Source organism: Lutzomyia longipalpis, chromosome 4 (assembly GCF_024334085.1).
Source record: "Lutzomyia longipalpis isolate SR_M1_2022 chromosome 4, ASM2433408v1".
In the NCBI taxonomy this organism is placed as follows: Eukaryota; Metazoa; Arthropoda; class Insecta; order Diptera; family Psychodidae; genus Lutzomyia; species Lutzomyia longipalpis.
This window is the reverse complement of record NC_074710.1, coordinates 24,426,730-24,452,566: the sequence shown is the minus strand read 5'-3', so window position 1 is coordinate 24,452,566 and position 25,837 is coordinate 24,426,730. Positions and strand designations below refer to the sequence as shown.

The following is a 25,837-nucleotide window of genomic DNA, read 5'->3' as shown; positions in this document are numbered from 1 at the left end:
GAGCCCTTGTGTGGGGAACATCATCCATACTGCGGTGTCTTATGTAGCTCACAAGAAAAGAAAAAAAAGATGCACTGCAGATCCTCGTGCGAGATCACCTTCTGTTTTGTATATTTTCGCCTCTGAAGCAGCATGTTTTGCCATTTTTGGCAATGATCCATAGAGGTGAGAAGCACGTTTGTTTTTTTTCTCTTCCTCTTCTTTTCAATCTTTCATTACATTTTTCTAAATTAAATTTGCAAAGAACACACAGAGAGAGACATTCGAAAAGTCAACGTAATTGGCGCCAATGCTTTCAAGCGAGTGTTCTAATTGAGAAACAATTCTTTCGCTCTCAAGAATTTATTTAAATGATCGACAAGGTCGAGTGCGTGATTGGACGGATTTTTTTTTTATATACCAGCACTGAGAGATCATTTACTTCATGTGTTGTAGATCTTACTTACAAGTCATCACAACAATCGATTGCAAAGAATTATTATGCACACATCCTCTTGAGCAATTAAGGGAAATATCTCCAGACTATGGAGAATCGCGTAAAATTTCTTCCACATAAAATAGCGCTTTATTAGAATATCGTTAAAAGTTTCCCTTGAGAAAAGCGCACACAAACAACATGCAATGGAGAGATCTTGGTGCGATAGAGGTACTAAAATAATTGTTTTATGTCTGAGGAAAATTCATTTGACAGTAATTTGTTGTTTGCATTGAATTTAGTGTTTTCTTACTTTACTTTTTTTCCGCAAAATATACATTTTAAAAGGTCTCTTTAGTGCTGCTTGAGATGGAGAGTGGCAGTTTAATTGTTTAATTAATACTCCACCAAGGCATTTAACAAACAGAAGCTTTCATGGATTTTTATTGCATTTATTGTTGATTTTTTTTATTAACTTTTACTAATAAGAACTAACAGTGAATTATCACCTCCTTTGCCAAAGAAATGTCTTTATTTTTATAAAGAGAGCTAGCTTTCTATAAACCTAAGAATTTTCTATTAACCAAGATATGCTCAAGAATTTTTTCTTGAAATTTTTCCTAAGACTATAAAACTCTTTTAACCCTTTCGCGTTCGCATGAAACATTGAAATATTTGATGTTTTCAACACGTCCTCGGGTAAAACATCTTTAGTGGCAACTTATTTAAAAATTTAACGTATTTTAAAATTGGAAAAGTTAATTAATTATTTTAACTCTTTCGCATTCATTAGGTCGTAGATCTAAAGGTGAAACATTTTATTTTCCTTAATTTTACTTAATTTAATTGTTTTTCCAACTTCGAAATGCGTTAAATTTACGTAAATTAAGCCAAAGAAAACGTTCTCTCAGAAATGGTTTCTGAGAGCATCCATAGAATAAAGATCGTGTTAAAAAGAGCGCACGTTTCAATGTTTCACATGGACTCGAAAGGGTTAAAGGTAAAAATAAATCGATTCACTTTTGGGTCATCGTATGACCTAATAGTAGCGAAAAGGTTAAACCATGCACAAAAAGAAAATATAGATTTTTTTTATATTACAGTCAGGTATTGGTTAACGTCGCCTGGGATATACTCTTTCCACTCATTATTATTAATGGGTAAGAAGAGTATATCCCATGCGACGTTAACCAATACCTGACTGTACGTAAATTATGAGATCATAATTTATAACTATAGGTAACAAATGAATTAAAAAAAACGACCCTCACATTTTTTTCCCTTGATCGTGCATCACGATAAGGTGGAATTTTATGGTATGTATAACAACATAAGTGCACTAATTTGTCACCAAAGTTTGTGTGAAAATGAGAAAGACATTCAACGAGCTCTTTAGCATAAATTCCAAATTATAATCCATTGTCTGGGTATAAAGCTAAAAGAATTCTTCAATGAACGTGTAAAGAAAATTCATTGTGATCTTGTACGAGTAACATAAAAAGGCACATAAATGTGTGGGATGTCGTCTTGAGGTTCATTAGAGTGCCACAAATGAAGAAAACAAATGAGTCTCGCGAGGTGTTGTTTTTTTTTCAGCTCAAAGGTGGAGGAAGATTGGCACAAGGTTATACATTTTCAATTAACAATTATTTCTTTAATTTATTAATTTCCTGTGGGAGGTATCCCAATTGTTTCTTTTTTGCCATTTATTTATTATTATGTCTATTTGTCGCGTTTGTATGAGGAAGTTTAGGGATTAGAAGTTTTGTGTAAGAGTTTTGTTTTTTTTTTTTTTGAGGAATTAGTGAGGATTTATTTCTTGAAGCAGGTGAGATTTAAACTAACCGATTCTCTTGACATGAACGTCACGATTGAAGGAGACCCTCGGTCCATTTCCATTACTCTGAGATCTCTGTGAGTCAGTCCGTTGAATTGTAACATCCATCCTTGGTTTTTTTTTCTTTGCACTTGTCTAATCCTCTCCTTGGCTTAAAGGAATATAATCACAGACTTTGCACATTCAACACGTTTTTCTTTTCAATTTTGGCGCCAAATTCCACACTTGAGATCCTTTTTGCATATTATTCTATGTCGTTGTTTTTTAAAGGAGTAAATTAATTTTTTTAAAAAAAAATCAGTAGAGAAGTTTTTAGAGCCGTGTCTTAATAGCAATTTAGTTCACAATTTGTTCGTTTTTTTGTATTATATTATTTTGTCGTTGGGTGAATGAGACACACAAAACACGTCCAAGTTGGTGGAAGTGCCTGGAAGCAAATAGCAGAAAAAAGGTGGATGTTTTTAACCATTGAAAGTTGTCTCATTTTCTGGATTATTATTTTAATAACGCCTTGAATTTTAACTTGTCGTTTTTAGTTGTGTTTTGCGGTTTAATAAAATTCTGGTTTTATGAAAGAAAAATATAAAATAGCGAGTTAGTGACAATGTTGTGTATTAAGAAGAGGAAGAAAATTCTCTCAATTTGTCAAGAAATTTGCAACGTTCTTAAGTAAATTTTACGTAATTTTCGTTATTAAAAAAAACTTTTAAATTAATTTAAAGCGTTGGACGCAAAAGGATCAGCTTACATTTGCTTAGTAAATTCTTCTGAAAATTCTTTAATAAATTTGCAAACTTTTATTGAATAAATCACCAAAAAAAAGCACAAAAAGAGAGAGCTTTCTTCTTCTTATTATCATCCGGAGTGTTGTAACTCTTGTCACCACACACTTTTTGATTAATTTTTATCTTAATTTATTATACAACGCATTTTAATTTTAATTTATTACATTTTTGATGCCTCATCAAGATCATCAAAGTAATTTATTAACACTCACCACACTACAAAATTTTTTAATTGGTTGCCTTGAAGGGAAGGGACACACACTTTAAACCTTTGCACATGCTCTTTGTTATACAAAATAATAAAACGAAAAATTAATAAACATTAGAGGGAGGTATTATATTATGTATAAAATGAATGTGAGATCCTATTGCAGGTCATTTTTGCCACAATGCTCAGCACCAACTGCCGCGAAGAAAGGTCTCTGACGGAAGATCGGTGCGGGATTTTCTCTTTCATGCAATCACACACTGGGCAAACAATGATGTAATTCGTATTGTGTGACACGAAAAAGCCAGCCTATAAAGTAGGTAGAATTTTTTTTGTGAACAACAATTTTGTGTGCTTAACGAAAACACCGTGTGTTACCTATAAAATATTTCTCTGAATGCAGCTCTTGTATCGTTATTTTGCACTCTTGAGTCGCAAATAAACTGGATAAATTTTGAAGGGGCTTCTAAGTAGTCTAATGCAGAAAATAAAATTCTCTCATATTTTATGCAGATCTATATGAAAAATAGATATATAGATTAACCCTTTGTCGACAATATGAAACATAATGATTTTTTTATTAAAATTTTTTTATGAATGTTCTCCGAAGATATATCTAAGGAACTACATTAGATTCATTGGGTTAGCAGGATTATAATAAAAAGAAACGCGTACGAAAACTATCTTACGTGTTTACAAAAATGCTTCAAAAGTTCACAGACGAAACACTGCGCACATGTTTCACGTGTTTAAAGAAACAAGAAAACAAGGAAATGCCATAGTTTGCATTTTTGAGTAAACCAATTGTCCAGTTTTTCCAGATAACGTCAAAAAATTCTATGATTAGGGGAGCCCAGGGCTATTTAAGTCAATTTGCATACCTAATATCTGATTCTCCAGAATCCCCCAAAGGCAAGAAATTTTACTCGATAAAACTCAATTATTTTCCACATTCAAAACATAGCGATTCAGCAATTGTTGGCCCCTTTCTGGGTACATAAATTCAATTTGGGAGCGGAGTATTTGTGCGGGAAATGAGAGAGGGGCCCCTCCTGGACAATTAGCAGACGACAATATGGGGAAAAAAAAAGCTACAACGACAAATTAGACAAGAGAGCACACGAATTGTAAGAGAATACTCCAAATGACAAGGTTCTGCACGGTGTAATTTTCTCGCGTATATGTGTCTATTGATCAACATCGATCGGTAATTTTACACCATTGATGACCTTCGATGGATTAATTCTGGGTTGGGGGGATTTCATGAATTAATCTCACTACACGACGGTGTTCCTGCTGTTCACTGGAACGTTACACAAGAGATACACTCGCAGTTGGAGAAGCAAAATGCGGGGAATTATTGATGTTTAGAACGAGTCTCTCGCTTAATTTTTTTTCATCGCGCGCCCAGAACAAAATGAATGGTCAATAGAGTCGAATTCTTTGTGTTGTTCCGCCACAAATCATTCAATGCTTTTAGCACATTTCCCGAAATTTGCGATAAAACACCTCTTAATCGTCCAATGAACTGCCCAGATAGGTGGTATAAGGCAGGTTTTCACGGGGAGATTTCTCATGCGCCAAAGGAAGAGATAACGTTGAAGTCAAAGAAATTTAGTTTGTTTAAGTATTTATATATTTTAATTCAGAGACTCGTTGAAATTTAATTTTCAGAATTTAAAATTTTATATTTTGCATGAATTTTTGTACCATATTCCTTAGGTTATGACATTTTTTTCTAACGCTTGAAGTTTCTTTTTTTTAACAACATTTCTCTTCTTACTTCCGGCGTTCTTTGTCTGACATTTGTAATGTTTGACGTTTCCTTCCTAACATTTGATATTTGTTTTCAAACGTTTGAAATTTTTTCTAACGTTTGAAGTTTTTTTTTAAAGATTTATTTCATTTTAAACGTTTTAATTTTTTAAATTCATTTCAACGTTGTTTTTCCATGAAATTTTTATTGTTTGACGTTTCTTTCCTAACATTTGATATTTGTCTTCTAACGTTTGAAATTTTTTCTATACGTTTTTTTTTAATTAGCTCTTTTAAAATACTTTCGAGTAATTTTTATTATGAAAATAATTTTATTTTCACTTCTAAAGAAAAAAATGTCAAGTGTATAAACTTTTTGGATGTATATTACGCCATTGATTGTTCGTGTGTCGGCCATTCCTGACATTCAAGCCATCCCTTGTTTTTCATTAAATTCTTAAATTCATCGTGCTTAAGAAAAAAAAATCTGCAGCAAAATTTACAACTCTATCAAAAGAAATAATTCTGCAGTTTATTCCCGCTGTGGCATGTACAATACTTTAGCACCCGAGAGCTCGTAAAAGTCTCGTCAATTTGGGTAAATTTATTTTTCGCACACAGAAGAAGGTCACAAGACAATCGCATATTTTTTAAGTGAAAAAAAAACAGAAGACTGCCGCGAGAAGGGAGGAAAATTGTCAAATATGTGTTTATTCTTTTGGGAATGAAGTAGCTTCATAAATCCCCGGAGTCCGAAAAAAATATGGTCAGAAGGCTCAAATTCGTGCCTCTCCATGAGTGTCACCTTTCTCAACCTCGCGCGGTTGCTTCTTCAATTTATTGCCAAATCGTGTGTTTAACTGTAAAATGTGAGTAAAAATCATGAAACAGAGATTTTTTTTATAGTTTATGTATTGATAAATCACCACAGAGACCCCCGAAATTATTCATGTCCTTTGGGACATGGAGATCTTGACCCAATAAAACACCCACACTTACCGATACAGTTTGATCCCACCAAGGAATCGTGAGGGAGCTAAAAACTATGCAAGAAGCAATGAATTCTCAACATAGCAGGTGGTTTGGTTCCAACGTGAAAGAAGGAATTCAATTTGAAAAGCAGGAAGTAGGTATAAAAAGTTTTAGGTGCTCAATCGTGTCACGAAGTTCGTCAGCCTCCGAACAATGCATTGGCAATTTTCAGTTTATAATTCCATTTTACCTTGTAGGTCACGAATGTGCTCGAGTTACAATTTTTGCCCCTTTGTCTCACAATCTCATAATATTACTTTATTTCTTCACATTTCCCTCACAGTCGCTCAGCACAAATCAATTGATTGGATGCACTTTTGAGTCGGTGCATGTGGTTTTGCTTTATGCAGAGAATTTCTTGCACTTTTAGTACACAAAGAAAACATTACTGAACGAAGATTTGGAAGATTGTGAAGTATATGACGTAGAGTATGAATTAAAACAAAACAGAATCAAACTTCTATTAAAGAAACCGTTATCAAGTATGACGGTTACAATTTGAATTGTACAGTAACTTCAAATTTCAAATTTGACATATGGCTACACGCCATAGAGAGCCTGAAGAAATCAATAAAAAATTGTCGAGACGTCGCTATTAAGGTAAGTTTGAAGGAAGACGTAGGCACCAGCCATCTTCTTACAGTCCTATAAAGGTATCTACCTATATTCATTTATGGGATGTTTTAAAACTCCACACCTGACACCAATGTTACATTTTATTTTCCAATCCCAGCGAATAAATTCCCATTTAATTCTCCCAGATTATCTACCCTGAAACTCATCCAGAAAATCAATGCATTAAACCTCTTAATTCCCTCCTCTTCCACATACGAGTAAGGGAGTTTAAAAGGAAAAAAGCCGTCCAATAAATTGAACCATTGAATGTGCCAATAAAATGGACATAAAATGCGACTCTTCTAATCTTCGTCTACATATCCCTCCAAGAACGCGCGCGCGGCCTCCGATTCAGCATCCACCTACACGTGCACCATTGGCTTCTTCCCTCGGAAGCGACACAATTTCACTCTGTGGCGAGCTTCCATAAGCAAAAAGGAGAATTTCTGCTGTGGCACAAGCATAAGAGAAATCCGGGGAGCGTGACACAAACAGTGGCGTCTATTTTTGTCCACATGACATCATTTTTCCACCATACGTAATTCTCTCTCTCTCTATTTGCACGTTGAGTGCTTTTGCGATCGCCGTCTCAAATTGCCAACAATGGTGATAAAAATGTGTCCCACCAAAAGATGCGATAAATCAACTTTTATTCCATGGTGGAAGTGCGAAAGAGAAAAATCTTGAGAAATTTTGGTATTTCTTTGGAATTTTGTGATTAATTTATTTTTCTCAATAATTTTCAGTAAGTTTTAACGACTGTGGCTTGAGGGTATTTGGTATGTGTCCAGGCTAAAACTAATCAAATCGAATTGATTGATTTTACATACTTACATATAACGTAATAAATTAATTCTATAAATGAAACCGTTAAAAGAAAACTTTAATAATTTGAATTTTACAAAAACGTTAAATTTTAAATTAAGCATTTGGCCACTATGTCATAGAGCCTGAAGAAGAGAATAAAAGTAATTGAAACGTCGCTAAGTTTTAATCCTTGGAGGATTTTGCTGGCCATAGTGGCCAATTCGACTTTTTTCAATCGCCACAGAATTAAAATATTAAATTAAAATATTAAATTGAAATAAAAAGAAAATTAAAAAAAAATATATTTCTGAGAGAAAATGAAGGTCAAACTTTTGAGGTTAGAAACCTCGATCCTCCAAGTCTTTAGGAAGAGACGAGTACAAACTACCTATTTTGCTTCAGTTCTATAGTTAATTTATTTTCATTTCTGAATTTTATTGTAACATTTTGTTGGTTTTGTATTGATTTCTGGCACCAATAAAATTTATTGAATAATGTCTTTAATTTTATGGTTTTTGTCCTAGATAACTTCTTACTTCATCTGTAACAAAATTAGAAAACTATACTCACAACAATTTGCATTGCAACAAACTAATACACTCAATTGAAATTAATAGAGAGAAGTTAATGGAATTAATAGAATAAAATAAATTGATTTTTCACGAATTTCTTGTAAAATTTGCAGAGGAAAATTACTGGATTAAGTAACGTGGGTTTGCAATTTTCAGCCTCCTTTTAAATGGTTATGCACCAAAAATTTACTCCGAAATAATAAACATTTGCCCCGAACGTTCTCACATTTTTCCTCTACCTCACCCCATATTAGTTTTGATTATTATTGTTTGCAAATTTTCTCTATTTTTTTTCACCTCTTTAAATGCTTTTCCGTTGTTTACTATTTTCTTCTTGTTTTAGCACGTGCTTAGCCTAATTCTTTAGGAGTTACCAACATAGAGAAAAGCCACGGGGGCGATTGTGACCCCAATGTGAGTTGCAATTAATTCCTCAATCAACATTGACCTCTGCACGGGTAATTTTGAGGTAACACCGGTAACACACACCCACACCTTTGCAGAATTATTAGCTTCTTTTTCTTGTCCATAAGACCAGCGTGCGCAGCAATCTTACGTCATCACCGATGAAATTGGTTCTGCAGAGTGCAAGAACACTTCGTGATTTCTCTTGTGATTCATATTGGTCATTTGTAATGTCTTTCCCCGCGCTGCCCACGTGTGAAGGTAATTCAGAAAATAGTAGACTCTCACCTATCTCTCAATGTGGGTCTTTTTCCATATATTTCGCATAAAAATTTCATTCAACCTGCTCTCGGAGAAATTCATTTGTAAAAAGTTTGTTACTTTTAGTAAATTTCATAGAAATAAGGAACACCAATTATTTTTTTAAAAAAAGATTTACTAAAAGATTCACTTTACTAACATTTGATGTTCTTTACAAATTCTTTTTATTAAATTATTTTCATGTTTAAGCATAATTTTGCCCTCAAAAGCGTCACTTTTGCGTAAACTTTTAATTTTGTTTAAATAACTACACTTGTACTAAACTTAAATTTTGGAAAAGTAAAATGACTCCATTGCTCATTTCTTTGTAATTGACTTAAATTTTATTTACCCCATGAGTACATTATTGGAATTCCCTTTTCTCTCTTTACCAATTCTTTTACTTAGGCAAATATCAAGGAAGACTTCTTGGAGACATTTTTATTGCTTCTTTGATGCTTTGCAAAAATTTCTCCAAACCACCTCTTCGTTATTTTCGTAATTTAAAACCCCATTTCAATGAAAATTTATCGACTAATTCTCTCAATTCAACTTCCTGTTTGGAAAATGACGAAGAAACCTCATTGCGCTTTTACCTTCATGTTGTTCAACGAGTGGCTTTTGCGCAAACACAATCTCAAATCTATAGCACCCAAAGTCTCGCTAGAAGAACATCTCTGTGCGAAATTCTCTTTGGAATGTCGGTACGATGGTTGTTAAGAAAAAAAAGTTCGCTGGTGGCAAAAAAGTAAAGTGGCTGCTGGGGAACAAAAGACTTCAACAAGCGACGAACTTCAATACACCATGTAGAAGAAAAAAAAACAGAAAATCTTTTAGATTCAGGGCGAGATTATTTTGACACACTCAAATCAAATTGTTTTGAGTAACTCCTGCTGATTCTTCTGTAGCTTCTTGTGATTCCACTGAAAGGATGACGCTGAAGAAGAATCTTTTTCTTTGGTATGTTTTTTTTGCTTGCTTTGGGTGGATCTTGACCACCGGATGCTAAGAATGAGAGAATTTCTGGGTCAATTAATCCTTGTTTGTGCATAGCAGATGTATTTTGCAAAAGGAAACCACAACAGGTGAGCTTCTTGCTCACATTTCTCAATTTATCCGTCCATAAATTCAAACCTTATAGCTGAGCAATTGCTTGGCGCAGTCCACTACACTATATAGAATGAAGTGGTTGTATAACAATTTTATAGACTTTGGGATGGTGAGAGGTCATATGGCAAATAATAATTGCGAAATCATGTTCAACATGGTCGTCGCGAGATCTAAGAAAATGTTATAATACCAAATGGACGGTAAAGAAGGAGAGGAGAAAGAAATGAAACCGAAATGTAAAGTGCTTTAGTTCTTAATGCTATATGGCAACGCTAACAAATTGTACCAAAGGCGGTGCAAGAAAAGGCCTGACGAAATTATTATTAAAAAAAAATTTGATTCTTTTCAGAGCCACAGAAGCATTTCTTAGACATTTTAGTATTCTAAATTTATTAAATTAAATTAAATTAGCTCACATATTGGCACTTTCTCTTGCAAAAATCTCACTCTAAGCTGACATTTTCAAATTTCAACAGTCTGCACAACTTCTGTTTTTTTTATCCATTTTGTAGAAGAAATTAAACTCAAAACCCATTCAATAAATCGACCGCAAAGTGTTGACTTAATTACCCCCGCGCATCAGACTCCAATTTTAAAGCTAAGAAAATGCTAATGCCACGATTTCCCGCCAAATTAGCGCACCAGCCCAAAAAGCACAGACACTAAAATTACCATTGCGGAGGCAATGAGAGCGCATTTGAAATGCAAACTAGTAAATGAAATTGTGTGGTGCAATGCGAAGAAGAAATTGTAGCTCTGGTGGCATTTAATGGAAGAAAAAAACAACACTCTTCCGCTGATTATAACAATTGGTTCAATATCCAACACAAAACCTCATTACCCGGCAGAATGATTTACTTTGCGTAGACATGGTTGTTATTTTTTTGGTGTTATATAAAACTCATTGGTCTCTCACACTTAATTGTTTTGTGGATGACTCTGTGGGTGATTTTTGTATTATTTTGTGGGAGTTTCCGGGTTTTGGTGAGAGGAGATGTTTTCTTTTTCTTGCAATTTTATGAGAAAACTGTCACTATGTTGTACTTTTGGATGCCACGTGAAGACACTATCAGAGCATTGTTTTGACGCGGAAATATTGCAGCATTGAGGTTGATAAACTTTATCACTGCTTATGCGGAAAATAGTTTTACTGATGTTTGTGCATATAAAGGAGTTTATTCATCGTTAGGGTCATGAACATATAGTTCGAGGAAACAAGAAACTTGTATTTTAACTTATAGAAGAAGATAAAAAGAATAAAAAATTGTCAGAATTATTATTCCACTGAAAGAAAAGTTCGTAATAATTTGCCTAGAAATGTAAATAATGACGTCATCATTTTCAGGATGAAATGGAGAATTTGGGTGTCTATAGACCCCCTATTTGGATAAATCTTTGGCTACATTTACTAGCCAAATGGAAAGTATCTTTGAGGATAACTTGCCTCTACAAGATTACGTGCATTTTGCTTGATTTATCAAATATAGTTATGATCCATATATCGATGAATGAACTCCTTTTTTCTGTTTTATTGGAAAACTCTTTAATTTGAAGGAGAATGAAATATTTTCTCGTAATCTAAAATGGCAAATCTCATAGCAGTTCAGGTCAATGTCTTCTTAGGTAGATCGTGATTGATCTTGAGATCTCTCAATCTAAATGCCACATAATTTCTCAAAATAAATCTCATGTCAAAGAAACCTCAAAGTGATATTTATGTATTCAAAGAAATGGAAGAATTCCAAAAATCTTGGTTTTTTTTTTGTATCCCACATTCTGCAAAAGTCAAGGAATTTCCTCCACATAGCACACGACGTCTTCCGCGAGAAAAAAGGAGTTTGGGACGAGAGCAAAAGCAATTAAATAGGTGAAGGGATCATTAATATAATCACGTTGGGAATATAAATAGTTGCAAGAGGCAATCAAATGGATTAGCTGCATCTCTAATTTCACATACATGAAGTTCCATCGTGTTCTTCCTCCTTTAATCATCCTGCCTATGCGGTGCTGTGGTGGTGCTGTTTTTTTTTCATTATTCACATATGGGTTCTCTTTTGCAAAAGAAAATGAGCAATTTAGCCATGTGCACGGGGGATTGCCTTTTTGAGATGTGCCGCATGAGTGAATCATTCAATTGATATCACTTTACAACATATAAACATCAATTTATGAAGCGAATTATCATAAACACACGGGATTTTATGTATATAACCGTGTATCATGTTGGCCAACAGGTGCACCATCATCATTGATGGTGTGCTCGAGGAATCGTTAAATTTTCTGTAACAATCATTATTAATTTTTATTCCCCAACTAAGAGAGCAAAAACCATGTGATCCAATTAGAAATTATATTGTTTTATTCATCTTAAATTTAAGATAAAACCTCAAAAATTTAATATAGTTGCATTTTGACTAATTAAATGTTTGTTTTTTTGCAAGAATTTTCTGAAATGCTCATTAAAGAATTCTTTTTTTTTTTTAATATTTGAAATAATTTTATTATAACGTACAATATGACGTACAATAATTACAAAAAAAAACAAAATATTTTTTACACTTCTGTAAATCTTTCAAAAAGTGTTAATTAACTTTTGAAAAAATACAAAGAATAAGAAAGAAGTAGAAAATATATTTGTTTTTTCACTGAATTGACCCTTTTTACTATAAAATAAACAAAATTTCTAAATTGTAACCTCCAATATCCACGTTAATTTATTTTAAATGTAAGTTCATTTTATAGTGATAACTACCAGGCGCGTCCATGAACTTCTGCAGTTCTGTGACAAAGTAAAACCATATTGAAAAACGATCCGTATTATACATTTCCGTATATTGAAATTTTGTACAACAATTTAACAGTTGAAAGCCCCTAGAAGTTTAAAAAATACATATTTTATTTATAAAATATGTGCTTCCTTAATACATAGATAATATGTATATACGTGGGGATACCCACATTCGACGCCTCTTCCGAAAATATTAAATAAAAAAAAACAAGAGAAACAAATCGCGCATTTGTGGAGGAAATTCACTCAATCATGCTTGTCCTTGATCGCGATCACTAAGGTCAAGCCGGGGATGCAAATTGGGCGTCAAATTTAGCGAGTAATTGGCTTAGAAAAATACAAAAAACGAGCGCCATTTATCGTTTCTGCGTTGCTATAAAAGAGCATGAAAATCCGGGTGGGAAAGATTTGCGGGAAGAGATATTTTTGCACCAAAATATCGTTTCACGTGGAAACTCGCGTCCACACCCACCTGTGCTTCTACTCCGCGTGATCTCCTTAGCTCTTTCTTGAGCCCTCCATATACCAACACCGTTCCTCCCGCACCCCAACCAACACAATACTCTGCATGCCTATATCTGTCTTGCATCGACATTTCGTGGCTTTTTCGCTCATGATCTCGTTTCTCGCGCCTTTGCCAAGTGTGGTGGACTTTTATCTTATTTTATTTTGGCTCTTGTTTGCGCCCCAAGGACGCTGCTCGTGAAATTCTCTGCACCACCATTACCACGAGAATTAGGTCTCGCACATACTTTATACAAATAGGTGCAAAAAAAATCTCCATCCAAAGAAGGGCTCTAAAAAACAGCGTGATAATCTTGATGGAACAAAAAAAAGAAGCAAATCAACGCAAAAACTTCCAGAGAGCTTATTGATGAATTTCTTCCTAAATTATCTCTTTCGCAGAGCTAAAAATCCATCAATTATATCCCGCATGGTCCCGGAAATATTTTCTTTAAAACAAGAAGGTTTACTAGTGGGCTTAGTGTTGGTGATGGTTTGCTTTTTTTCCTCTTACCATTTTGTGCATATCTACAATTTTTTCTTCACTTTCCTCTTCTTGGGTGTTTGGGAGTATTAAGGCACTTCTTAAGAATTTAAAAAAAATATGCTAGAATATAAAATCTCAATGACGATTTTTAATATTTTAAGAAAGGAGTTCTTTTTTATTTTTTATTTAAAAGAAATCCATCCTTGATGTATTTCGTGATACACGTTATTCTTGTAGAGTATTGTAAACAGTAACGCAACATCGGCGTGAGAATGTTTCAGCCAAAAGGCATTAGTGACGTCATTCTTCGCATTTTTGGACAGATCTTTTCCCTATGATCTCATCTGATGTGTTTTCTTGCCCATTTTATTTCTAAGTTGATTTTATTAATTTTCTAACAAACCACTAGCTAAGAATTATATAAAATCATTAAAAAAATTGAAGAAAAAAAAATTTCTAAAATAATTTAATAACGAATTTTACCACTCTTTGTAAATTTGATGAAAGAGACAATCCCATACAATAACGTGTAAACTTCCTTTATTAAAATGTTTATTGAAAAAAAAAATAATAAAGAATTACAAGCGCATTTTATTAATCAACCAGATAATTGTGCAAACAAAGAAAAAGAAAAGAAAATTCTTTCTCATCAGGGAAATGCTAATTTTCTCAGTAAAAAAATGCATATAAAACAAGAACAATTTCTACATTTTTTAATCTATAAAACAAGAACAATAATAAATATTTTCAACTCTTCTTCTCAAATGAAAGGGAAAAAAACTTGGTGTAATTTTTCTGAATTTATCGAAGATGTTTCTACACGCCTTTTTTGTCCCTCTTGTGCCCCACCAGACATGAGAGAAAAATATATCATTAATTTCTGAAACTCAACTTCATCGTCACAATGGGAAATCAAGATGATTCTTTTGCGGTTGCCAATAAAAATTCACTTCTTTTATGAGAAATTTAGAATGATTGAGGAGGGAAAAGAAGTTCTTCTGGAATTCAATTTTCATGATAGATCAATCTGATCGTCCACTCTTCACTCTTGATTAATCAATTAAATGGTGGAAGCCAAAGTAATTGACGCGCTTCTTTGTGGGTTTTTTTATTCAACCGCAAAGATGGAATTCTCGAGAAAAGGGACAACAATTTCTTTATTATGGCAATTATTCCATTATCTAACTCTTCTTGAAAATCAAAATATTTCACCTCGGGTAGGTGTAAAGTATTCTCTACATTATTTGAGCATAAGGAACAAAGGGGCAAACAACTAATCGAATATACAGATCACACGAATATAAATCAGCCACGTAAATATATGAAAAACAAACTGAAATTACACAAGAAGGACTTAGTTATTTGCCCCTTTGGTTAGGAAGCTGTAAAAAAATTAATAAAACAATAAAATTCCAGAATGGCCTAAGCAAAGTCAAAGAGGATGAAGAATAAAAAGTCACATTAAGATATAATTTTCTCATTAGAATGCGCCACAAGAAAAAGCCAGCAATGAAACAAAAAAAGGTGTGAAAAGTGATGTCATTGAAAATTTTGAAATACAAGATCATCATTCCTGAAGATCGCGATGGTTTTTTTGCGCCTGAAGATCATTTCTTTTTTTTGCGTAGTCCTTCGCGGTTCTCACGAAATTCCTTGTCCCACAAAAAAATTATAAATACAAGATTTGTAAGAAAAAAAATGTTTGTAGGCAATTTTTGCACACACGATCAAGCGAGATCGCCTTCAATTTATGAGGACAGTGCCTTTTATGGAGCATCCAATCAAGGTTCTACTGCCCAAATTTGGACACTCCTCAAGTATTGCGATCCAACTGTCTCGCCGAGACTTTCTTAAACACAACTTTTTCACCCATTGCACAATTTTGCCATTTATTTGCACCTCCCTGCGAAATCGCCGAGACGAAAATGTATCAAGTATTGATTGGCAATCTCTACTCCAGAAGATATTTTGAACCACATACAAGCACTTCCCTAAGCGCCAACAAAGTGCGATAATTAGAGGAAAAAGTTCCACCGTCGAGAGCTTAAGATGAGAGACGTGATCAAGCGAACAACGATGAGAAGATCGTTAAGATCGTTAGAAGAGGGCGATCGTTAGGAGGGAATCATTAGAGTTTAGTTGAGCGATGAAGAGATAGCAAAATGTTGTTACAAAAATAGTTCAAAAAAAAGGTAAAAGATCCTTTAAGAAACTCACCAAATGAGTTATTTCGCAACTGATATTTTTTTTGATTAAATTGTTGTGGCCTCTAGTGGGTCTCTCACTCTCCTTACTGAATGCCACGATCTTATTGGGGAGACTTTTAAATGAGGTTCACTTTGCCGATCGCGCGCACTGTGCAGTGTTTTAGAAGGAAGCTTTAGCAATATTGGAAAAAAAAAATCCCAGCTTGACCATTCACTTTTTCCAAATGCGCACACACAGAAAATCCACCAACTTAAATCCCAAAAGATCACATTCAAAGTTCACCGAAAGATCACCGCAAGATCACTCTTGGGAAGAAGCAAAAAAAAATTGCCAAGAGAAGTGAGATTTTTTTCTTCACAATCTATTCTGTACTTAGAATTTCCTTTCTCTTAGCGATCATGGCACTCAGAAGATCACCTTAAAAACTATTTTCTTTTTAATATTAAAAAAAAAGTAAGTTTCTATTTTTTGTTACACTTTTAGCAATTAATCGAATCGTTGTTTTTTTTTGTTGATTAATTTCACAAGAAAAAAGCTAAGAAATGTATGATGAAGCTGCAGCAGGGAGACTTGGTCTTATGGGGAGCGTCTTCGCGAAACCGCGACTCGATCGCGACTGTGCGATCGCAGAGGCCCCCAGAGAGATCACAGCCACAGAAATCCAAGCACCACTACACACTGAGATTTTTCTTATAGTGTGACTGTGAGAGCCAAGACATTCCGCACTAGAGCGCCATCGAGTGCTTTTGTTGGGCCAGAGCCACTTTAGCATGTGTTAACCTGGCAGCCGGTGATTATTGTTCACAATTCTCTCCACATTAAGACTCCATCATTATTGTCTCTAGTAGGTAGGTAGTTTACCCACCATTCTCTATCACTATGGGGGGACTCCTTGTGATTTTATGCAGATCTACAGTTGTAAAATTATTCAAAAATTTGAAAATATATTTTAAATCAGAGGTCAAAAGGTGAGAATTACAAATTCAAAAAATAAGTCTCTTATGGTAATTTTTCAAAGTTCTTGTGCTCAAGACATTTGTAAAATTTCATGCAACCTCTCATTTGAGTATAATTTGATCAAAATCGGTTAAGCCGTTCTCTAGTTTTATTGAAAAAAAATCTTTAAATTAACTAAACGATTTTAAAGTATAACTTATCAATAAAAAGTTCTCGCTGAGCTTTCAACAACATTCTAAAATTTTGAAACCTCAAAAATTCAAGATAAGTGAGTGACTGTGTTTCAAAATAGCAGATGCCGGCCATTTTGGATTATTTAAAAAATATTTTTTTTACATATTTTATTTTCGTCGAAATCAGGAATACATAGGTTGTTTTTTTGAATTGAAAAAAAGAATCATAGACCGCACACAAAATCAATGGGCAGAAAATTCATTTTGAGAAGAATGGTTGGTTGAAGCTATTAAATTGTAGTTAGAAGATCATATTTTTTTCCTATGTACCTACTAGCAAACTCCCCGATGGCAATCTCTTTGAGTAATTCTGTTTACCTCTTTGGGATGTTCTATGGGGGCCTCCTAGTGCACACTTTTGCCATTTTATCTTTGCATTTCAATCGACTTTTACACGGGTTGTGTATTTTATTTTCCCTCCACTTGGTTTCGCTTTCATTGATATTTATTGACAATTTTCGCTTTTAAACATTTTAAGCTTGCACAGAGAAGGAGAGAAAGAGATGCTTTCAATAAGAAATTATGAATTGCATTAGAAGAAAAATAATCTTCCTAGCAGAAAATACCTTCACGGAGATACGGTGAGAAAGAGGGGGAAAGTGATGAAAATTTATCGTTTTTCAGTGTAAATATAATAAGACGAATAAATTGATTAAAATATGATCAATCATTTGGTAAATAATGTTCAAATAAAATACCCACAAATCGGATAAACGCCCTTCGTGGATTTTCTTTGCCATTCGCCTTTTTGAAGAAAATGCAGAGAATGTTAGAGAATTGAAGAGAATTATGGCCAGATCGGCGAAATTTAATCAAAAGGATTCCCCTAAACGTCTCACTTTGTTTTTTTTATCCTCCTCTTTGAATCCCTTGTTATATGGAGATGAAGATCAAACACAAAGGACACACAGCATATCTTTTCGTGTTTCAACCTCTTAAGATGACCCACAAAAAATGCTCTAAATTTTAGCAGTGAAAAAAAAAACTTCATCACGTCCAAAAACAATCATTAACGCATCCATTTATTTCAATATCGCGATTGAATAAATGTTCAGGTCAAGAGCATACATAATGTATGTTGCGCTAATGCTGGCAAAGTGATCTTGTTGATGAAGATCATCACAAGATGGGAGCTATTGCATACACATTTTGTGCCTTTTGAGAAGACATGTTGTGCAATGCTCAAGTGTGTCAGTTGATGATCGAGGTGATTTACCCATAAAAGACAAATATGCTGCCTGAGTGAGTTAGAGGAGCTATGTGGTCAGTTTGTGCATGAACAATTGCACCATGCCCAAGAGATCGCCCACTTAACATAAAAAAAAATCTGCGCGCATTCGGAAGATGTTTTCCCAATATGAAGGCTAAACATTTATTTTTTTAATATCTTTTATTTATTTGCAAAAATAAATCAAAAACACTATTTGGAAAGTTTCTCTTATTTTTTTTAATTATATCTTCACATTGAGAGTGGGACAATGTGATGAATATTTTTTTAAAAAAATCAACACAAAATCGTTAAAAAATCTTTAATTTCTTTTGCAAAAAAAAACATCACAAACTAACAATGAATAAATAATAATTTTATTGCACTCTCTTCGTGTGGATGGAATATGTGAAAAACAAAGCATAAAAAAGTGCCGAAGAGCTGCGTTATTGTGAGGCTGGGGGAAGAGCAATATCAATAAGAAACGTCGGATAAAACATTATTATTTCTAGGAATTCTGATTCTCAACTGATATCAGCAATTCAACTCTCCTGTGGGCTTCTCTTTTTTTTGCCCATTTTCCCCCTCTCTGCAAACATCTTCTATACCTATGTACATTTTTTTTTCTTTTTTATTTCTCTCAGTGTACACAGTGCAAAAGAACCCTTTCGGAGTAGTTTATTGAGAATGAAAATTTTAAGAAGATTCTCCCGTGTCCTTTTGCACTTGTGTGTAAAATAACTTCTTTTTTAATGAACTAAAAAAGAATTTAACAAAAAAAATGTCTGCACAGCAATCCTAATGAACTCATCAACTCACAAGAGAAGTTGCACCATAAAAATAAATATCCAACATTTTATTTTTCTTCTGCAAAATGATCTCATCAGATGATTTGTGGTGTTGGACAAGCAGCGAACCCTTTTATTAGTTTTCGATTCTCATTTATGCAAATACCAAATCCCTCAGCAAAGTGATCTCCTTTTTGGCCAAAGATGATGGTTTATAGCGATCTATATATATATCTATATATATATCTTTATATATCTATATATAATTTGTAGTGTTGGAAATTATTGCTGGACGGCGCCCTTCATCACTTTGCCTAATAAACCAAACAAGGGGTGTTTAACTAACCGAAATGTATACCAAATATTCCTGATTTTATTTTATACTTGCGATCATTCCGACGATCGGGATGATTTACAGAATAACTTGAAACTAATGAAAACTTTGAAACAATAAACTGAAACAACTTCAGACTTTACCTAATGGAAAAATTTCTTTCCTCAGCGTCGTCGGAAAGAAAACATTTTTTTTGCAAAACAATCATCTTACAAAAAATTGCTGATCGTGTGCCTTAATAGAAGAAAACTTCTGCGTCCGTCTTCAGACCATTCTCATTTTTACCGCCAAAATGCTTTATTTTCCCCACACTTTAATTTTCACCACTTGATTTCACCATCGTCGGAAAAAAACATTTTTTTGCAAAACAATCTTACAAACAATTACTGATCGCGTGCCCTTGTAGCAAAGAACTATTGTATCCGTCTTCTGACCATTCTGGTTGTAACAGTTAAAATTCTTTATTCTCCCCACATTTTAATTTTCACAACGCATTAGAAGAACGCGCTAAATTCAAATTAATTATTTGCTAATTTCCAAAACATTCAAATACAAAAACATTGAAACATTTGATCTTTTCGTCACGTTACTTTTTCAGTTTGACGCAATGAACACGAAAGGGTTAATTATTGGCAAAAATTTTAATCTACATGCGTGGATCATTTAAAAACTACTTATTTATTGTCTTATAAAATATTTAGGGATTAAACACAATTTAAAAAAATATATTTCGTGATCGTTCACAATATTTTTCCATTGATCTTTGCGCAAAGAAAGAAAAATAGAGATCGCACACTAATGGAAGCCCTTTTAATCTCTGCACCAATCTCCCCATATTTTCTTGTGAATTCATCAAGGGAAAAAAGAAAGAAAGAAACACATATAGCATGCAGAGATTGTGTCATTAAATTAACAATCCTCTCTCCAACATCAGGGCTCCCCTTTTTGCGCACAATCACACCGCATCCCAATATTGCTATACCGCACAACTCCTTTATTGCCACCCAACAATTATGAAGTCATTAACGAGACACTAAAGACCATATCCTTCAATGTATGTCTCTCCATCGACCTGTTTTAATTTTCTCCTATATGTGCGGATTTTTTTTGTAACATCCTCTTACATCGTGTGATTAATCACGGTGCGATCTTCTTTTTTTGTCGTCCCCCCATAGAGCATGGCGAGAACACAAAAATTTGCGTAGGTCTCGCCAAAATGTCGCGCTCAATCGAGTTGAATATAAAAGAGTTGGGAGGAAGAATAGAGAGAAAATAGTTATAAAATATAGAAATAAATAAATATATATCTACCCTCTTTGCTCCCCAAGATCAATTGAGTGATCTTCAATGGGATTTGAGCCCACTTGTGGAATTTATATTGAAGATAAAACAAGTTGTGTTTGTGTCTATCTGTATGTATGTTTTATATATTTATTTTCCAGAGAATTGGCAGTGAGAAGATCCATTTAGGTTAATTCAATACATAAAGATCTTTTATATACAGTGGGACCCCAGTACAACGACGGCTGGGTTGAGCCACTCTCGCGCATTGAAAATAATGAGTGTGAAGAGTACATCCGAGTGGTCGTTGTACTGGGGTCCCACTGTATGTTAGAATTTTTCCGTAAAACTTTGAATAATGAAATAGAAGCAAAAACATAAATGATTATTTCATCAATTATTGCTCAATAATTGCCCAATATGCATTTTCGCAAAAGGACGCTAGTTAACACTTGGAGGATCGAGGTTTCTAACCTCAAAAGTTTGACCTTCATTTTCCCTCAAAAGAAAATATTTTTCTAAGTTTTCTTTTGACGATTTTGAAGTAATGGAACTTCCCTACACACAGATGTAGAAATTATCACGAAATATTAAACTTTAGCCAGCAAAATCCTCCAAGGGTTAATGCACGCTATTAACTAAAATTCAGGGGAATCATCAGCTATGATGGCACCCCCTTATCAAATAAATAAATAAATAAAATATTAACTAAAATTAATTTTATAAAAAAAATTTTCAAGAGATAACCATTAATTTGCTTAGTTTCTCCTGATCATTCGTAAAAAGGTAATTTTGTTCAAATTCAGTTTTTAAGACAATTGTTAGACACTAAAAATAATCTAATTACTCACTCCCATTCCACCAAAAAATATATAATCGGTAACGTTGCCAAGGTGTATTTTTTACTAGGTGGAAAATCATTGGAAATGTCAGAAAATTCCACCGACTTTATTTACCCCGCTGGTGACTATATTAGCAGAAGGGTTCAGAAAAAGCTTGAAAACTCATATTTCCCGTGGAGATAGGGAAAAGCGGTCTGAGACAAAGTTGTAGGCCAGGAAATTTCCTATAAGAATGACCTATCGAGGAAATTTTCTTGCCCTTAGGGAATCCTGCAAATAAGGATTAATGCAAATTGATTTTTTTACCCCGGTCTCTCCTACCGAAATATTGTTTCCCAGTGTATATTCTCACTTTTCCATATTTTATTTTCAAATCATGAACTAAAATTGCAACCCATCCCCATACTACACTCCTCCCTCATTCCAAGAAAAGCTCCATAATACACCTTCTCTGAAATTCCTCCTTTAGCGCCAAAGAGTCTCCACGTTGTGCTTTTTCTGCTTTTTCCGTGTTGCAACAACACAATTCCTCATCTATCAATTTTTCATAATAAATAAGCCTATTTCTGACCACCACCGTGGACGGAAGTCATCGCTCCTTTTTAGGGGGGTAAAGAAGACACACCATGAGAATGCCTGATCCATCAGCATGTGGAGGAGAGGAGGAAATCCGTCGAGGCATTTTAGCATTGACCCAGAAACACCATGCGCATGCCCATGCCCGACGTCCTCTCTTCCGTGTTCAATGAACGACGTTCACAAGCCCATTGAAAGGCGCTCTCTTGGGCCTCGTGGACACCCCTAAAATCTCGCGCAAAGTCCCCCAAACAGTTTGCATTTCATTAATACAAATTTTTCGTGTGAATTTCTTTTTTTTATCACATTCCCTTTTTTTGTGGAATTAAAAGTGCTTCCACGTGGCAGTTTTAATCCCCATAATTTAGTTTCCTTCATATAGGTAATTTGGGGTATGTGTGGTGTTGTGAAAATAAATTCCTCTCGCGGTAAATTGATTTTTTTCCACATCCACAAATTCCTTTGGAGGGCGAAAGTGAAAGAGAAGCCATATAGAAATAACATTGACGAGGGGCGCAGATGGGGAGGGTTTTTGCCGTCATTTGCACCCCAAGAGGTTAATCAATCACACTTAAAATTCCGCTTTAAAAAAATATACAGATAAAAATTAAATTGTGTTAGATTTTTCTGTGAATTTCAATCTTTAAATTTGAAATTGAATTTCAATTTTTACTTATTTAATACGGCTTTGGCTGTTTTTCCAAAAAAACCAAAAAGATTCTGTTTCTTTACCTTTGATTTCTTTTTAGAATAAAATAAAATAAATAAATGATCTGAGAAAGAGTTATAGGGCAGTAAATTTCCTAAAGAAATGAGCAATACATTTCGCTTTATCTATTTGGGAAATATTATATTTTGAGCTTTTTCTAAACCCTTAAGTGACTTTTTTAACCCCGGTCTCCCCTACAAATTTTTAATTTAAATTTTGAATTAAATTGACTCAAAGCTCGATCTTTTTAATCAACCTTAGCGTCTGTAAAAAGTTGTTTTTTTTAACTGTTAATTGTATAAAGAAAATTCGTTGGAAATGCAGTCAGCGAAGGGCAAGAAAAGCGCAACTTTTCTACAATTAGCGACGTTTCGAATAATTTTATTCATATTCAGGCTCCAGGATTATTTCTCCAAAACCCTTCTTTTTCCCCAGTTTTAATTTCACCACTAAAGTTCACCATCGTGCTTCGCTTCGCGCCAAATTCAAATTATTCCTTTTACTGATAACCCAAACAATTAAGCAATTTTCTCGATTTTCTCAAACATTTAATCAACTTCAAATTTATTTGAATATCTTACCTTATAATAAACCAAATCTGCCGTGATTTAAGAGTATCAGGTGTGTTTCCGGATAAAATCATTTCTCTCCTTTTCACCAAAAACTAAAGGACCAAAAGAAAAACCAAAAAATTTTCATTCTTCACTATTTATTTTCTTGATAAATTTTATTTTACTTTTCCAATCATACTATTTTTTTCCTTATTCTACCATATTTTTTTCTTGTTTTTCCAAAATTTCCTCACAATCACATTGTCCTAAAAAGTAAAAGACACGGAGAAAATTGCAATTTTCACAAACATTGCCCCACTATACAATTTGCAATAACTGTGTGCTTCCTTTCTTCTCTTTCACAAATGTTCTGCCCGCAAAAAAAATCTCTGCAGAGGCACATAATTAAAAGACATTTTTTTTGGCAAAATAAAAAAAATATCCTAACTTTATAAAATTTAAAAAAAAAAAAGAGAAAAGTCTTCATGCTACCAAGAAAAAGAGTAGAAAATCGTGAATTTGTGTGAGTGTGTCCAACGTGAAAAAAAAATTGTGAGTGTTCTTTTTTGTGGTGATAAAGCGCGCGGGAAAATTGATTTTTAATTTAAATAAAAGTTATAAAGAAAAATGTCTTCTATGATAAAATGTTGCTTCGAACCCATCGAGTTGCCGGAATTTCTCGATTCAGCCGCTCAGCGATGCACTGCGCCCGGATGTAAGTAACAATTTTTTCCCTTAGTTTTCTCTTGAGAATCATGTATAATGCGATGTTAAGCACCCCCCTCCCCACTCCCAAAGCCCGTTCCCCGATATTTAGTCCTCATTGCTCCACTCATCGGACTCCTTACTCTCCCTGTCATCATTGTCATCGTCCTCAGCACAGAATCCGGGAGATTTGGCAGCTGCAGCCCGACTTGAGCGACTCCGTCTCTTTTTGGGTGGAATCTTGAGCTTCTCTGTACTCTTTGTGACTCTCAGGTGGCGCCTCTCGTGTGCTCGGAGCCCCGATGCACTGCGCTGGGGTGCATGGCAGAAGCGACATTCATAGACACCACCCCCACGGAGAGCAGCCGCACCCCTATAGGCTGCCTCTGTTTTTTGCTTTAATTCATGAACCTTATTACAGAAAGAAAATCAAAGCTTTTAGTTGAAATGTGAAAAGAGAAGCATTTTATGTTTTTTTTTCTTTTAGTTTAGTTTTGTTCTTAAAGATAGGGGCGTAGCTAGAAATCCATTCAAATGTTTTTAAAAATCCTTTATTTATTTTTTTTTTTAATTGAGAATAACCCCAAAGAACTAAGAAATCGAGATTTATAACGATTGAAATTGATTGAAACATGACTAATAAATCATTCTTGGTAAGCTCATGTTTTCTATTAAAAAAGACAACAGAAAAGCTTAAGATCTGTCTTAAATTTCTTCAGCAGCACAGACGATAGAATTTTAATAAAAATGGCGAACTCACTTGGCAGACATATTGAAAATGCCTAATAAAAATTTTTAATATTTTCTATGAGTTTGTGAGGGTTTTGATTCATTCAAGACTAACCCTGGAAAATCTTTATTGAAATCCTAGTTATCCAGGACATCACAATTTTGCTCAATATATCTCGAAAAATATTTCATTAGTCCTGTGAATCCATAAAACATAAATAAGTTTTTTTATGCTGAATCTTTCAATCCTGCTCATTATTAAGTTCAATTTACTTTTAAATTCAATCCGTTATATCCGCCATATTGCTGCACTAGTTCTATGTGTATAGTTACCTGCATATGCATCTCTAAATGTTTGGAGACCATGAAGCATTTTGTGCAGCGGGTGCATTTGAAGGGTTTAGGATCGGGTACTTCATCAGGATCACTCCCAATAACATTTAAGGGTTCATCTGTGTCCTCTTGCGTGTGATCCTCACTTTCTGCCCCATACTCATCCTCACTACTATTGAATGGGGCTGCATGGTCTATTCGATGGACATTTAAAATGTGCAATTGGAGCGTTTGGTAGAGATCAAAGGACAGTTGACATTCACGACACTTGAGTGGGCCATTTGATGTGTTTCCACTTTCAGGTGCTGAACTGTAAAAAAAAATGCAAAAGGATTCCCCTTTTTTTAATATTCTTTTCTTTAACATTTTACCTGCACATTCTCCCCACATTTTCACGTGAGTTTATCCCACAATGGGCAAGGTATCAATTTATGGGGCCCACTGTCCCTTTATCCCCACAATATCACAGGAAATGTAGGTAAACAAATGTGGAGACTCACTTTCCCAATTCTTCGTCCTCCTCATCGCTACTGCTGAGGAAGCCCAAATCCGTCGTATTGGTGGCATGGAGTTGATTTGTACGATTTGTCGTCTCCATGGGTGTCCTTGAGAACCCTCAATAAGGCTATTTGTTCACTTTTTCACCTATTTTTTGGGGATTTTCTTCCCAAAATTTTTAAGCTTCTCCACTTTACCGTGAAAAAAAAACTCTCAAATGACAATAAGAAATCCCCACAAGGCGGCGCCACAAACTACATCAATGT

The 25,837-nt window shown here is 34.3% G+C and overlaps 2 protein-coding genes across 4 annotated transcripts in view; both read right to left on the bottom strand.

Moving 5' to 3' along the window:
* LOC129795120 (uncharacterized) overlaps positions 1-16,448 on the bottom strand; it is a 39,816-nt gene extending 23,368 nt beyond the window's left edge. Inside the window, exons 1-3 of one of the 3 annotated variants that reach the window (XM_055836162.1) lie at positions 3,624-3,641; positions 3,250-3,554; positions 2,261-2,679 (exon numbers count right to left, since the gene is read on the bottom strand). In XM_055836162.1, coding sequence (XP_055692137.1) covers positions 2,261-2,360 — 100 coding nt within the window. In that variant the 5' untranslated portion in view covers positions 2,361-2,679; positions 3,250-3,554; positions 3,624-3,641. Of the gene's footprint in view, positions 1-2,260; positions 2,680-3,249; positions 3,555-3,623; positions 3,642-15,837 lie in introns of those variants that run through there. The other 2 variants (XM_055836163.1, XM_055836164.1) reach the window with 2 other exon arrangements.
* Positions 16,449-23,447: 6,999 nt separating this feature from the next.
* Positions 23,448-25,820, bottom strand: LOC129795118 (zinc finger protein 700-like). The gene is made up of 3 exons (XM_055836160.1): positions 25,574-25,820; positions 25,074-25,383; positions 23,448-24,422 (listed from the first exon to the last, which is right to left on the bottom strand). The coding sequence occupies exons 1-3, from the start codon at positions 25,669-25,671 to the stop codon at positions 24,120-24,122; spliced, it is 711 nt and encodes a 236-aa protein (XP_055692135.1). The 5' UTR covers positions 25,672-25,820; the 3' UTR covers positions 23,448-24,119.
* Positions 25,821-25,837: the final 17 nt, after the last annotated feature.

Coding starts and splice junctions, on each gene's coding strand:
- LOC129795118 (XM_055836160.1), bottom strand. CDS start 25,671: ATGGAGACGACAAATCGTACAAATCAACTCCATGCCACCAATACGACG. Junction 25,384..25,573: donor GAGGACGAAGAATTGGGAAA/GTGAGTCTCCAC, acceptor TTTTTTTTACAG/TTCAGCACCTGAAAGTGGAA. Junction 24,423..25,073: donor ATTTAGAGATGCATATGCAG/GTAACTATACAC, acceptor TTCTGTAATAAG/GTTCATGAATTAAAGCAAAA.